We start from the raw sequence: 15,706 nt of genomic DNA on the forward strand, positions 1-15,706 counted from the left end.
AGAAGGCAAAAAGGAAACATGGTAAGTGTAAAATTAAAAGCTCATAATGGGGAAACATATATGAACGGATTAAAGCCATCTACTTCTAGTATTGATGTGCAGTGGGTTTTTATTGCCAGATTCTCACCTTTGTTTTGTTCTACTACAGAACTCGTAGACCCAAACATTTTTATCCAACCAATTACAGAGGAACGTGCTTCTCGGACTTTGTATCGCATTGAGCTCCTAAGGAAGGTGCGAGAACAGGCTCTTAGACACCCACAGTTGTTCGAACGGCTAAAACTATGCCAGCCAAACCCAGACTTACCTGTCTGGTGGGAGTGTGGGACTCATGACAGGGATTTACTTATTGGAGCTGCTAAACATGGAGTTAGTAGGACGGATTATCATATTCTTCGTGACCCTGAACTCTCGTTTATGTCTGCCCAGAGGAACTATAATCAAAATAAAGTGGCACTCTCAAGGACTTCTACTCCACTCCTGCATCAGTACCAGATGGCATTATCTGCTTCTCCTCTGACACCTCAGTCAAGATTGTCGGATGCTAAAGTGAATGCTTTTGAGGACACAAAAGCTAAAAACGAAAACCTGAAAGAGGATCTTCAGTCTTCTGAAGAGGAATCTATGTCTACAGAGGAGACACAGACAGTAATGAAATCTGAACCTCTGAGTCCAAGAAACGGCACACCAATGCAAAATGCCGACCACAAACCCAGCGTGAGGACAGAGACAGACAGGCGCATGGTGGCTGCAAGGACAGAGCCGCTAACTCCAAACGCGGCTTCCAAAAAACAGAGGGTCAGCAAAAGGGGGTCTGACTCCAGCTCTGACTCAGACTCTGACTCAGATAGATCATCATGTTCTTCCAGGTCATCTTCTTCATCCTCTTCGTCTTCCTCATCTTGTTCACACTCTCGATCAGGCTCTAGCTCTTCATCGTCTTCATCTTGTTCTTCAGCATCTTCATCCTCCTCGTCATCATCCTCCTCCTCATCATCGTCGTCATCGTCATCATCTGAAGAGAGTGATAGCGATGAAGAGGAGACACAGAAGCGTGGTATGTGTGTAGTCGTATTTCTGCCATATGCTCTTAAACTGAACGAGTTTATTCTTAATGGAAAAAAAATTTAAAAAGGATGTTAAATCTGACGAAAGTAAACATATTTGCTTGATTCTTCAAGTGACTGGGAAGGATTGCAGGGATACTCCGCTTTCTTTGTTTCATACAGTGCCTTGGATGAGGTACTTGGGATTTGCTGACTGATTCACTAGGCCAGGTCACTGTGCGTGTGGTTCACGTGTGGGACGAGAACTGAATGGCTCATGTGTTCTGGAAATAGAATCTCTCTCTCTCTCTCTCTCTCTATATATATATATATATACTGCAAATTCCCTACTACTGTTCCCTTTTCTTCCTAGAGAATCTTTTGGTTTCCCTGTTTGTTTTTTCCACTTCTGCTCACCTGTCTTTGTAGCTTCCTTATTGTGTTTTCATGAAATCTGCAAGCTTTCTTCTGTCCAAGTAATGTAAGCTGCTTTTTTTGGAAACTGGAGGTGGCCAAGCAGTGTACTTGCACTGAAAACTTAGAACAGTTAAACACTTCAAAACATGTACCTGCTTAGGAAAGACTGAGGCGATTATAGAGCATAGGACCAAATAACACAGAGACACTTTTGGATGCTTCAACATAACAGCAAAAACTTCAGTGAAGTGATATAAAATTTTTAATAAACCAACCAATCCTTGTTTAATACATTCCTTATAAAGTGTCCTCTGCTCTTGCCCCATTGAAACTCAGAATGTACAACTCTCTGCTGTGGAATAACAAAAGATGTGGGATTACAGCGGGAGTAAATAAGCTTTTTTTTTCCCAGTACCTTAGAGAAAAAGGTGTTTTGCTAATCAGATGGATCTTTTAGTCTGTGGAAATGGCAAATGGAAACCATAGGATTTATTTACTGGGCAAGTGAAATGATGTGATTGAGATGCTGCTGCCTGTAGTAGTGGAAGGATATTTCAGAGGAAACAGTTGCGTGCAAACATTAAAACAGTGAGAGAAGAAGAATGCTTATATGACATAAATATTTAGATCTAGATGGTGGATCCTGTAACATGTGCTACACGTCCAAATATTAGGCTCACTTTGTGCCAGCCCAGTCTGTTCAGGTGAGTCATTGTGCCATCCTCAGATTGCAGAGTCTCGTACATCACTCAGCCTTTCTGTTAGTGGCTGATTTGCTGTAGCTTGGTGTTGAAGAGGTTGATAAACACTGAAAAGTTCTTCTGACTTTCTCTGCATAGTCATTTTAAGCCCAGTTTTTATTTCATATATTGTGCAGTGATCGTGGAGCATTGCCATGCCTCTGTCCTTTGAAACGTCTTTTAAAGGAGAGCTAAATTGTGTCAGATGAGTCAATGCGTCGCTATTGTTTAGGACAAATTTGAGTTCTGTAGGATTGTCCTTCAATACTCTTACTCATTGTGCTGATGTAGTATTTACCTTTTCAGGCAGCACTTTTTTTTCTCTCTTAGCTTCAGGCTGTTTCCTCATGTCATAGTGAAACCTACGTTGTTTTCTGGATGGGGGCCAAAGTAAAGTAATAATGAGACGTAAAGGGAAGTCAGAGGACATGCTGGAAAGATACTAGGGACAAATACTCTGTGATTAAAACTTTAAAAATTAGATGATGCAGACATATGTGTTAAGATGTGGAACATCCAGCATTCCATCCAGTAAATAAAATGGGGCGGTTTTTTGAAGTATTACCCCAATAGATTTGCTATGTTCCAGTGACACTTTTAGTTTCAATTTAATTCAATGTTTTAGTGCATGTTGGCTTACAAAGGAAATATATTAAAGTGAGGACAATCAGATTAGTCTGAAGCCTGTCTGTTTTCGAATAGCTAGGTGTTTGATACATTACGCTGTTGAAACATTACCATGAGCACATGTGGAATTTGCATGCCTAGAAAAAGATCTGCAATCATCCTGGAAAAACAAACAGATTAATTCTTTGGTTTAACTTTGCGTTTGGACTTCCTCTGAACATTGTTCTTTGTTTTATTCACCTGAAGCTTTTACAGTGATGTTTCAAATTGTTTATTACATCAAATGATGCTGGTGTTTCTATTTAGCAGGAGGAACCCCGCATATAAAAGCGTATGATGAAGAGAGTGTGGCCTCTCTGAGTACAACACAAGACGAGACGCAGGACAGTTTCCAGATGAACAACGGGACACCGAATTCCAGTTACCTCCTGCAAGGCGGATACATGTTGGCTGCATCCTACTGGCCAAAGGCAAGTTTATGATACTTTGAAAACCAAAGCTGTAGGAGAAGGTGGGTTGTGGTGTGACCGTTCAGTTAAAAACGTTAAAACCGTACCACCGAGTTGTGGGGAGATCTTGGAAAAACAAGAATTTTGTTTGTGGTAAGTTATAGTAAAATTATGACAAAGCATTTTGTAGCTCTGTTGTATAGTTGCATCTGTAAAAGAGGATGTTCACATGGGGAAAAAGTTGAGATAGTTGATGAAGTTGAGATAATTTATGAGGTGTAATGATGTTCAGAGTGAAAAAAATCAAACTTATTTAAATATAGGGGAGGGCCTTGAACTTGGCAGAAACATGCTTGCTTACAGAACAGGTTATTTTAGTGTTCACATTTTTTATTTGTCATGTAACTGCACTCTGAAATTATCAGAACACCTGGTAGTTTTTGGAGTCTACATGTATTTAGCTGAGTTTACTAGAACTCAATCTATGTGTTATACAGGTGTGTGAAGTCAAATCTGTGTCCGGTGTCTAAAGACCATGACTGAGGAATAACATGGTTTCAAAAGCTGAAGTAAGATGGGAATAAAAGCCTGTAGATGTAGTTTTATGAACACTGTTTGACACATAAAATCTGGTGCAGCTCACAGGTTGAGACCGTGCTATAGTAAGTCAAAACCAGACCTACACATACTACTTTGGTAGTTTCTGTATCTCTTCTTTAAAAATCAGTGAAATAACATGTTTCAAGCATTTTCAGGCCCTGTATAGTTGAGTGTGTATTTTTTACAGGTGGTGAAATTAAGTACACAGGTGGCTTTTACAAACTTCTACATTGGTACAAACCCAGGAACTTAAAATCTTAAGTCCAAGTCCAGTGATTAAAAATATTATGATTTGTCTTCTTTCTAGAATTGGAAGATAAAACATAAAAGCAATGTGTGCAGTGTTGGTAAGCATTACTCTCATATTTCCTCTGTTGTTTTAGGATCGAGTTATGATTAACCGCCTTGACAGTATTTGTCAAACGGTGTTGAAAGGTAAATGGCCTTCAGCCAGACGGAGCTACGACAGCAACACGGTGGCCTCGTTCTACACAACCAAACTGCTGGACAGCCCCGGGGCAGCCGCCGATTACAGCGAGCCCAGCGCACCCACTCCCCCCCTCGCGGGGCTGAAAGAAGAATACGATCAGTCACCGCAGATGTCAAAGGTGAAGAAGCATGTACGAGAAAAGGAGTTTACAGTGAAAATCAATGACGTATGTTTATTTTTATTGCCCTAGGACCTGGTTGCGATTGCGGTGTTGCGGCATGCTTTACCTGCAAGTGGCTGCCTGCTCTCACTCTCACTCCCTTCACACACTTGTTTGTGGGTATTTGGGTCTGCTGCTTCTGGGCATTGAGTGTTTGGGGTTTGGGTTTGTTTTTTTGGGTTTGGTTTGGGTTTTATTGTTTTATTTTATTTGCATAAGCCCCTGGAAGGAATCATTATTGTTTCTCTGGATTGAAATTTTGCCGTTCTGGTGCTTCTCAGCATGTTTTATGCTGTTTCTAAGAAATCTAGTTAGCAAAAAAGGTATTTCTCTTTGGCTTTTTTAAACATTTCAGCATGGCCTATCCAGCAAGCACTTGATTATTACATGGCCTTTTAGAGGGCTATAGGTGAATTTCCCAGTTTAAGTGCAAGCTGGAAGCTTTAAACATTTTTCTTATCTACGGTTTGAGGCCTGTTAGTAGCACATAAAAATGTATGAAAACTTCCTCTTGTAACTGGGTTTGGCATTTCTTTAGGACTAGATTAGAGCGCTAGACAGCTGTTCAGTGTCTGAATTTTTCAGTTAAGATAGCAGATAATTTAAAGTTTATATTCATAGAAGCAACTCCACAAAATTTCTATTCAGATTTCTTCTTCACATGGAGGAGACCCAAGGCTTGTTTTAAGGTCTAATACGATGTTTTCATTCTTCCTCAACTCTTCTGGAATAACTGTTTGTATGCGAGCATCCTGATTGTGTAGTAGTCATTTCTGCTTCAGAAGAGACTCTTCTAACCCTGGCATTTATTTAACAGGAAGGTGGTTTGAAATTGACTTTTCAGAAGCAGGGACTGTCTCAGAAAAGGCCGTTTGAAAGCGAGGAAGGTGCGCTGGGACAGCAGCAATACCTGGCTCGGCTGCGCGAACTCCAGAACGCTTCAGAAACCAGCCTTGTCACCTTCCCCAAATCGCTTCCCGAATCAGGTACGTGAAACGTCAGGGGCCATAAGGGTCAGGATAAAATGTCGTCTTCTGTTGGTCTTCATGCACAGGTGCTGGAGAGAGATGTTTGTGATGTTTTTTGTGCTACACTGCAGTCTGGGGGTATTCTCTGCAGTGTGTTAGTGAAACTGGGCACCTCGGCTGATGTATGAGCTTGTCAGTTCTGTAATGTTCATTTATTAGAAGGATGCCATTACGAACACCCCCCGAGAAGGTTTTAATAATTCTCTGAAGTGCATCACTCTACACTGATGGGAATCAGTTTAAATCAGAACTTACTGTGGCTAGTTTGTAAGTAAGGATGTAGAGTTCCAGACTTATGCCTGTGTCAATTTGGACTTCCCACATTCTTTTTGGTCCCTCTTGTAAGGAAACAATGGAGGACAATAGTCTAGAACCAATTTCTGGCTTATAGGTAAGGTGTACACTGACAAATAAAAATGAGCCTAAAGTGAGCAATTAAAATATGGAATAAATATTTGAAATCATTAGCATTGGGTGCTTGATTTAAGCCAGTTTCTGATCAAATTACTGCAGTTTGTTGAGATCGCATACATAGGTGGATGAGAGCATTTCCTGTAAAAATATACTACCCTTCAATTGTATTTTGTATTTAATTGTTCTTTTGCAACATACCACTAAGATCTTGTTATAAATATGTATTTTGGGATGTCTTCCTCTGAGCACGTGTGTGGTATCAGCAGTTTTTAACAGCTTTCCTGCCTGTACAGATTTATTTGGAGGGGGTAGGAGGCGGTAATAGGCAACTTCCACAGCAGAGTGGCGTTTCAGAGCTTGATATTAATGGTGTTTCAAACAGTAATAAAACAGGCAATTTCTGTTAGATATTACATGTAGAAATTATATGTACTGGCACTGTTTCAAGTAATTTTATTCCCTTTTTTTATTCAGATGTTTCTTGTTGTAAAATGACTCACACAACTGACACTAATTCTATTGCATCATTAATTTAGGTACTTCCAGTCACTTAACAGCCAGTGCCAATGGAGTCGTAGCTGACAGTCAGCCTGCAGTCAAGAAGAGAAGAGGGAGAAGGAAGAATGTGGAGGGAGTTGATGTCCTCTTTATGAACAGAAATAAACAGCCTAATCATGTAAGTAAACTTGATTTTATATCCAAAAATAAGGTCCAAATTACTGTCAGTGCCTTCACTGAGCATAACCAGCTGTAAACATAAAACAAAAACTTTATTGCTCAAAGCTATTAGGTTGGTTTTTTTCTGAAATGGCTCACAGACGGTTTATGTCTACACGCGTGGGAGTTGGTACAGATTTCTTAAATATTAGGTATTTTAAATATTGATAACTGTTTTCAAAAAGTAAGTTTAATTCTAGTTTTGGTGTAATTAACAACATATTATTAAAAACTTGATATTTGACCTAGCGGTGCTTTCTGGCATCCTTTCCTGTAACATCTGTCACAGGACCTGATGGTACAGTGATGGAAAGGGACCTGTCTTGGTGTCTGCACAACGATCTGCTGGACTGTGGCCTTCATTGTATCATATGTGAAGTAATTGTGGTGGTTTGTTTTCTGTGGAGAACTCAGTTGCATGTTTGGAATTTCTCCAGGTTAATCCAGGTATCAACTCGTGCCCCGTGGCTGCAGGAATGAACCCGGTGCTCCCGTACGCGCAGTCCCAGGGCGTGCTGGATGCTGAGAGCCCAGTGCCCGTTATTAACCTGAAAGATGGCACGAGGCTTGCAGGTGATGATGCCCCAAAAAGAAAAGATTTAGAAAGGTGGCTTAAAGAACATCCTGGATATGTTGAAGATTCAGGAGCTTGTATTCCTGTGAGTATTCTCTGTTTTATCTAAATACTAGAACATTACTCATAAAATGTATTTCAGTGTGTATTCTGTGCTACATGGAATTTTTCTTTGTTTTGATATTTTGTTTAGGAAAAGGAAAATGCTGGTTTCTTTTTACATAATTTGAGCTCTGCAAGCCTTCCTTGTCCATCACAAATGGAATTGCCAAGAAAAGCAATACTAAAGACATTTGATCTAATCTCACCTAGGATTAAAAAAAAAATCTCAGATAATGAAACTCATATTACCATCATACTGGTGACGGGAGCTGAAAATGTGTAGGAGCATATTTAGTGCTGTGTAGGATGTATCTCATACCTACATACAGTGCTGTGGTGGTGATGTTTGTGTGGGTATGATGTTCTCATTTTACCTCTGAGTCTGAGATTTGTTAATGTTGAACAGAATGTAAGAAAATAATATTTATGATGTCTGGAATAACAAGCTTATTTTTTTCCATAAAGATGTTATTATATGAAATAGTAGCAACATTCCTGGCAGTTAAAGCATTGTCGAAAACTAAATAAGTATTAAAACAAAGCAATGGGTAGAGGCATCAGAGAGACGATTTAGTGCAGTCTGCTGGACTGCTTATTATATGATTATGATTAGTGAGTTACTTTTGTTACTAAAATATTTCTGAAATTGAAGAGGACTTCAAATGAATGCCTGACTCAAGAGAATGCACAGATATCTTACATTTTTTAAAACACTTTTATCAGGAAGATAATTGTGGGGTTTTTTAATTCCTTTATAACAGAGGATGCAGCTGCACGATGGGAGGCCCAAACAAAAAAGACACCGTTGTCGAAATCCTAATAAACTGGACGTTAATAGTTTGACCGGTGAAGAACGTGTTCAGCTCATAAATAGAAGAAACGCCAGAAAGGTACTTACATTACTGTTCCCATTCCAATGTTCCTCAAATGAAAAGTTACTTGAAAAGAAGAACTCCGTAATATTACACTTGCTAAAATACTGTGTGCAAATGAAAGGTTTTTGGTTTAAGGCTTTGGCATAGAGCAAGAAAGTCAATGACAATCTTCTAGGAAGTGTTTTGCAACTATGAAAATATCTAAGATATGGCTAGAAACTTCCATGTGGTTTATGTTCAGATAGAATTGGACACTCTATAGATAGAATTCAACACTATATTGCAATATTTGTGCCATTGACTAATATAGAGGCGTGGCCATCAAAATATATGTTGTTCTGATCAAAATAGCAACATTCTCAGAAGCTGCAAATGTTGTGTACGTCTTCGCTTTACTACTTTTGACAAATTATGTTGGTAGTGCATCCTTGATAGAAACTTTTGTCCACTGGAATTGCTTAAATCCTGTGTACTGGATTATTTTGCTTTTTCCAATTATCTCTGGCATTTGGCCATTATGGTTCACCAGTAAAATATCTGTTGCGAATCGTATTGCTGGCTTAAACAGGAGTGCAATAGGGGAAGGGGAGAAGGGGGATTCTTGTATAAAATCCCAGCAGTGGAAGATGGGAGATCAGGTGTTGAATTCTGATTTTTGGACAGGGGATCAAAGTTAGAGAGCAGGTGCAAGGAAAGCAGGACATGGTTTTATGCTGCTGTGTCGAGGTCAGAAGCTTTTTGCATCTGTAGAGAAGAGTGAAGCAGAATTTGAGCCTTTACTCAATGCATAGAGACAGCAGCTCTGCAGAGGAATCTCATCAGAGTCTGTGATCAAGGAGTGAGAGGTTGGATCTATTCTTGCTGTAGCAGCCTGGTTTCATGATGGCTTTTTTCTCTAATAAGTTTCCACACCATAGTTAGACTCTGTTACTTTGGTAACCTCAGTTTTCCCATTTATAACCTGTCCCCAACTTCTCTGAATTACTAAACGCATTTTATCTCATTTTCTTCTTTAGTTCAGTTATACGTTTAGTAGCTGGGGCGGGACACACCAAAAGTAGCCTAGAGAATGTGAGTTTAAGTTGCAGTTTATAGAGAAAGCTGAGAAACTGGAATTCTTTTTTCATCTTTTAACTATTTCACCTTTCTTTTCTGAATCCATTAAATTCTTCTGATTAATTAGAAAGCTTACTTTCCCACTTAGAAGATTTTATTAGGACATGCTGTCTAGCAATCTTAACTTGCCCTTTTTCGCATGAAAAAAATACAAGAAATAATTTCACAAGAGCAGTATTCTCTTAATGGAAGTATTTTCAGAACTCAACTGAAATGATAGAATAGAAATTATTTAGTGGATAAAGGAAGAGTTTAACAAGATTGTCCTTACAACCTTCTTGATAATACTTGTACCACTGTTGTTGTCTTGCTCATGTGGTTGCTCTTCCATTCGTTCTATGTCTAAATAAACTCTGATATTAAACATCGGTAGGAATGTCAAGTACTGAATTTGCAGACTACTGTTTTAATAGATGAGTTCAGCTTTATCAGATTTAAAACAAATGGAGAGTATCTCATATATACTACCAGGAAACAGTCAAAAACTGTCATTCTCATTGGTAATTCAGAGTGAGACTTTATTTATATCGTTTTCTACAAAAGGCAAGAATGGAGCAGTGTCAGGTAGGAATGTTACCTTTATCGAATGAAAAGTATTTCCTAACGGAATTCTATCTTCTGCTTCTCAGGTGGGGGGTGCTTTTGCTCCACCTCTGAAGGATTTGTGCAGGTTCTTGAAAGAAAATCCAGAGTACGGAGTGGCTCCTGAATGGGGAGAAGTTGTGAAACAGTCTGTGAGTATTTGCAGAGTGACGTAATTGTGATATGAAATGTATCTTAAAAACAAACAAGTCAAACGGGGAAAAAAGGCATGCCAAAAGGCAGGCTTTGCATTTCTGGTACTATATTAAATGTGGAATGTGAGTCAGTCAGCGTTACTGTTTTTGTGCCAGCTCGGTTCCCTGGGCTGGTTTGCTGGCACAGCTGTGAGTGAGAGGGAAGGGGGGACAGCGCCTGACAACCCCGAATTAGAGATTTGGTTGAAGGTGCTATAATACTCTGACTTTCTCATCTCATAAATGTAGCCTTGGGGGTTTTTAGGAGTAGTAGCCCACAGAATATTCTTGTGAAGTCTGTTTCCTCACCTACTAGATCATATCAGAAGTATTTTATTTACACTACACCTTCAGCCTCTGACAAAAAAATTACAATGTTAATTTTTTCTAGTTGACTGTCCACAGAACTTGTAATCTTTCTGGGAAGTCCTAAATGCCAGTGTCTCCAGTACCCTTGTGGGACATTCTGGTACCAAAACGGGTAACTAGGAACAAGATTAGAGTGCAGTGAATCAAGGTATAAATAATAGCAGAATTATGCTAGAATTTAAGTGATCTGCAGGAGAGAAGAACAGAGCATTAGTTCTGAATTTCTCTAATTGTATTAGGCTAGTTTAAATTAGAGATATTTGCTGGGGAAAGAAGAGGATGTTGTAATGTGGAGGTGTGTAATAGTTGATCCTATTATTGCCATTTTTAAGATGAATTTTTGAGACAGTGCATTTCAAAGAGAATAATATTAGTGTCTGTTACAGTTCTTTCTTCATCACTAGGCAGGAGGGCTTACACAGGTGAAGTACTACTGTGCAAGCCCTGAAAAGAGAAGTGCACTGAATTTCATTTTAATTTGGCCTGAGGTTTTTACTGTTTTTTTCTTAATTTTATAGATGAGGTGAAATATGAGGACATTAAACAGACACTAACAGTAATAAAAAGGGCTCCGAGATTATTGGTCTGTGTGCAATCACACATTTGTATTTAGCTTTAAACTGAGTAGTTTTTTTAATTAAACTGCCAAACAATTGGGATGTGGTAATATTGCAAAGCAATGCTGGGTTAGATCTTAAATTGAGGTTGCTCCTCTCATTAGCTGTATTTGGCTTGATCTGCAAAAAACCTGTAGGGATGAGTTAGTGGAGGGTGGGAGGAGAAACCTGTGCAGACCTGGCTGTGGAAATGGGCCTTGAGACCTTTGAGATGTGGTAGCACAAAGTCACCACAAATCCCGGTGCGTTGTCTGGACATCCAGCTGTGGTGCGAGTGTACCAGAGGAATCTCTGGCACTGTTACTGTACGCTTGGCTTGCCATTTACTTTTACTTATCCATCTCAAAATCCTAAAAACAGGCGCTGTGTCTCTTGCAGGGGTATCTTCCCGAAGGTATGTTTGACCGTATTCTCACCGGCCCCGTGGTGCGGGAAGAAGTCAGCCGGCGGGGCAGGCGCCCCAAAAGTGAGATTGCCAAGGCGGCTGCGGCGGCGGCCACGGCCGCCAGTGTGTCGGTGAACCCTCTGCTGGCCAACGGCTTAATCCCGGGCGTGGATCTGCCCAGCTTGCAGGCCCTACAGCAAAACCTGCAGAGCCTGCAGTCGCTGCAGGTGACGGCAGGATTAATGGGAATGCCGGCCGGCTTAGCGGCCGGAGGAGAAGCGAAGAACGTGGCTGCCATGTTCCCCATGCTGCTGTCGGGGATGGCTGGGTTACCAAACCTGCTGGGCATGGGAGGACTTCTGGCCAAGTCTACAGAACCTCTTTCGGAGGAAAAAAAGGGAAGCGATTCAAAGGAGGCAGATATAAAGAAAGAAAGGACAGAAGACCAAAATACGGATACTGGCGGTGAAAACTCTGTTTCAAGTTCTCCTTCGACATCCTCTGCTGCTGCGGCTGCCAATCCTCTCTCTCTTAACCCATTACTTTTGTCCAACATACTTTACCCAGGGATGCTTCTCACTCCAGGCCTTAATCTTCATATCCCAGCTTTGTCTCAGTCTAATATTTTTGATGTACAGAACAGTGAAAGCAATGACACAGGCTCAGCCAAGCCCACAGAAGAAAAGGAGGAAAATTCCAGGGTTAGAGATCAGGAAGACAAAGGGGGAACAGAGCCAAGCTCTCACAATGAAAACAGCACAGATGAGGGTTCAGAGAAAGCAGATGCTTCATCTGGATCTGATAGTACATCGTCTTCATCTGAGGATTCAGATTCTAGTGATGAAGACTGACCCCAGACTCTGCACTTAAATTATAAACTGATTTTGAATTTATTCTTTAATTATTTCATTGTAAATAACCCAGTGTTGAGTGCATCAATGATTTACTGACCGAACATTTCAGTATTTGTTTAGAAGTGCAAACTGCTTTCAGAGACGTTTTGCATGTAATATTTCTTGAAGTTCATAAGTTTCTGAACTTGTATGTACTATCAAATACACAATGGTGTAAAATTACAACAAAAGGCATTATAATTTTGTTGGGGGGTTAATTTTATGAAAATAATGCTCAAGTAAGAGCTGTATATTTAATATATTTGCAGTGAACACAGAATACTTTATGCATATTATTGATTTAATTTGAATATAGTTTTACAGCCTCCTTGACACTTATAATTTACAGATCAAAACTCAGCAATAATTTGGGCAGCTAATGAATGTCATGAAAGCTGTAGAATCTACATCACCATCCATTGCTTTAATTACATGAAAATGCTCTAGTGTTGTGATGCACTGCTGTTTCCAATTCAGGTACAAGTGTGTTTAAAAAAAGATAAATTTTTCCCAGTCAGCCAATTAAACTGGCTACCTGTTACCTCAGCTGAGTTAGTTTAGGACGTTTACATTGGTTTCTATTACTTGTTTTCAGGTTTTGTTTTGTTTTTTTTAAGACATCCTGTATATCATGTTCAAATCTGAGTTATTTGAGATAAGACTGGTTTTTGGGTTTCTTCTCCCCCTTATTACAGCTGTTCTCTTGGACGGCAGTGAGGGGAGATTAAAGCAAAAACTGTCCTATCTCATGCTACTTGGCACCATGTAGATCTATTTAGTTGACACCTTGCAAAGTTTTGGGCTCCCTCTGCAGAATTCAAAGTCCCAAAATGAGGAGTAGTTTCCCCAAGACTCAGAAGAGGCAAACTGTCATAAAGTGCCACTGAAAAGACCTTTCAACACTGCATACTTCATGTAAAAATCGTTTGTTTGCTTTGTTTGTGTAGATTTCTATTTGTGTTTTATGTCATAAAACCTCCTGGAGTTACCAGTTCAAAATGGTAAATAAAGTATAGATAGTTTTGAACTTCTCTGCAGATTTAAATCTGACTAAATATTAAATATTACCTAAAATCCTTATTGGGCTATCACTTCATATATTATGCTGAGTTACCCACTAAAGAAAAAGCACTTTGAATAGTAAGGAAGACAATTTATTCCTAGAAACCACAATAACAGGGCGTAAAGCATCTGTTTGAGTCCAAATCCTTAGAACCCTTTACTATATAAAATCTGTCTGATATTTGATGTGTGATACGATTCCTCCTTCCTCTGAAGCTGCTATTACTCTGACACAGTCGAGGCCCAGATCCACATTTGCGGACTTCAGTTGACCTTGGTTACATCGTTTGCGGTCCAAGAATAGGCAAGTGTTAAGAGAAAATAGATACAGGTACTAGTAGAAGTCATTGAAAAAGCTTTACAAAGGGATAAATTTTAAAAAATAAAAAACAAACTGTATATTTTGATATAGTTCTGTTGCTTGCTTGTACAGTAAAACAACTGTGTTGTTTTTTATCAAGAACTTTACCAATGAAATATAAGTTTCTATGTGCAAAATGAATAGCCCCATGATTAGAAGCAGTATTACATGTAATGACACAATTACACAAGTACCATTTGGATTGTGCTGGTTACGTCTTTTTCCAAATAGTATTCTGATTTTTGGCCCTTCATGCAGTGTCTTAGCAATAGTGAAAATTGAAAACTGCCAAGAGAAGGGGGTAGCAATTCTTCATCATAAAAAAAAAAGTATTTCATATTTAATATTTTGCCCTTTGTAATATAGCACTTTTATTTAACTAGGATGCATCTATGAAATAGCCAAAGTTTTACAAACAGGTATTAACTTAGCTCGCTGATGGAGTCTATCAACAATACCATCACTTCCCACCCTTACCCCACAAAACAAATCCTAAATCTTGTGGCTAAAACCTAATTTATATCAGATTTATGAAATAAAGTATTTTCCTAATTATGGTCAAGTGAGTTTGGTTACCATTCTAGTGATTCTTTCTATGTAATAAGGCAATTACAGTTCCAAGTAATGAAGGCTGGTGTAGACTTGAACATAATATATTTGGTTTATTTTTAATCAGTTTGAACCAGAAGGGGAAAAAAATGTCCCACTATCAGCTAAACTATATGCAAATACGGTTGTATAAAGTTAAGGGTTATAAGGAAACCTCAGTAGAATTACACTAATGCTGAAGTTAAAAGGATATCCAAGGTGATGATAAAGTGTGTGTTGGTAGTTACTAAAAGAACCTTAGCTGTTATTGCCTTGTATTTCTATCCCTTGTTTCAGGCTTCATGATCCAAGTCTTAGTCCAGGTTTTTTTTGGACATTTGCAATATTTGCCAGTTGTGTTCTGTGTAGTCTGAATTTGCTTTCTGTAGTTGAACAAGCGTCTTAAAAAGTCATTTGTAATTTATTGAATTACTTTCTATGATGTTCTATAGAGCAAATGGAAGTTTAATTATTTTTTATTAAACATATTCTTTGACTACCCATGATGTTGGCCTCAATATGTGAAAATGATGCTGTGTAAGAATTAAACCTGTATCTTTCAGCAGCAAAAGTTCAGTTTCAGTGTTAAGCTCTAAAACTGAAATTATTCTTAAAACTTTAAAAAAAGAAATCCAAGTGAAGGCTGTGGCACTCCACCCCCCGCCCAAGACCGTGGTTTACTGCGTAGTTTTTCTGGGAATCAGTTTCCTCTAATTCTGTTTTCTAACAAAACAAGCTGTTGTTCCAGCCCTTCAGTAGTTAGGGTTAGAAAGGAGTATGCAGTCCGGGTTCTGGTCCAAAGTTAATTTGAAATAATGACGCATCTAATGTTCCAGGGTGAGTACATTGGCAGTGAAGTACCTTTTGAATCTTTTTAACTCTCTGTTACTTTCTGCATGTTTACTAAATGTTTTAATTATGTACACAGCACTTACTATCATTATTTTTCATCCGTTTCATGCAGGGCACAGACATTTCTCCTGAAGGTGAGTTGTCTCCTTGTTATCAGGTGCCTTCTTGTTTTAACCTGTCATTGCACTTGAATGGTTCGGTCGTGTCCTCCTTATTTCTTCCAGTCTGAATTTTGTCTTCAGTCTGTAAATTAAAATTAACTAGATCTGTTTTTCAATGAAACTATTTCCCAGGAACACATGATCTAGGACACAGTATTGGTGTTTAATTTCTTGCACTCCTTTGAACTTATTTGAAACAGTATCTGGATATGATGATAAGACTATTAGCAAGGCGTCCCAGGCAAATTCCTGTCCTGTATTTTGTCTCAGAGTAAATCATTCTGCAG

At 39.0% G+C, this 15,706-nt stretch overlaps 1 protein-coding gene across 7 annotated transcripts in view; it reads left to right on the forward strand.

Moving 5' to 3' along the window:
- CHD9 (chromodomain helicase DNA binding protein 9) overlaps positions 1-14,905 on the forward strand; it is a 90,469-nt gene extending 75,564 nt beyond the window's left edge. For 6 of the 7 annotated variants that reach the window (XM_082062700.1, XM_082062701.1, XM_082062706.1 and 3 more), the window contains 9 exons: positions 149-1,057; positions 3,137-3,300; positions 4,263-4,535; positions 5,347-5,515; positions 6,508-6,647; positions 7,126-7,347; positions 8,126-8,254; positions 9,985-10,089; positions 11,496-14,905. In XM_082062700.1, the coding sequence (XP_081918826.1) occupies positions 149-1,057; positions 3,137-3,300; positions 4,263-4,535; positions 5,347-5,515; positions 6,508-6,647; positions 7,126-7,347; positions 8,126-8,254; positions 9,985-10,089; positions 11,496-12,353 (2,969 nt within the window). In that variant the 3' untranslated portion in view covers positions 12,354-14,905. The remainder of the gene's footprint in view (positions 1-148; positions 1,058-3,136; positions 3,301-4,262; positions 4,536-5,346; positions 5,516-6,507; positions 6,648-7,125; positions 7,348-8,125; positions 8,255-9,984; positions 10,090-11,495) is intronic. The other variant, XM_082062702.1, reaches the window with a different exon arrangement.
- The last annotated feature ends 801 nt before the right edge of the window (positions 14,906-15,706 follow it).

Source organism: Streptopelia decaocto (genome assembly GCF_964273445.1).
Source record: "Streptopelia decaocto genome assembly, chromosome: 11".
NCBI lineage: Eukaryota > Metazoa > Chordata > Aves > Columbiformes > Columbidae > Streptopelia > Streptopelia decaocto.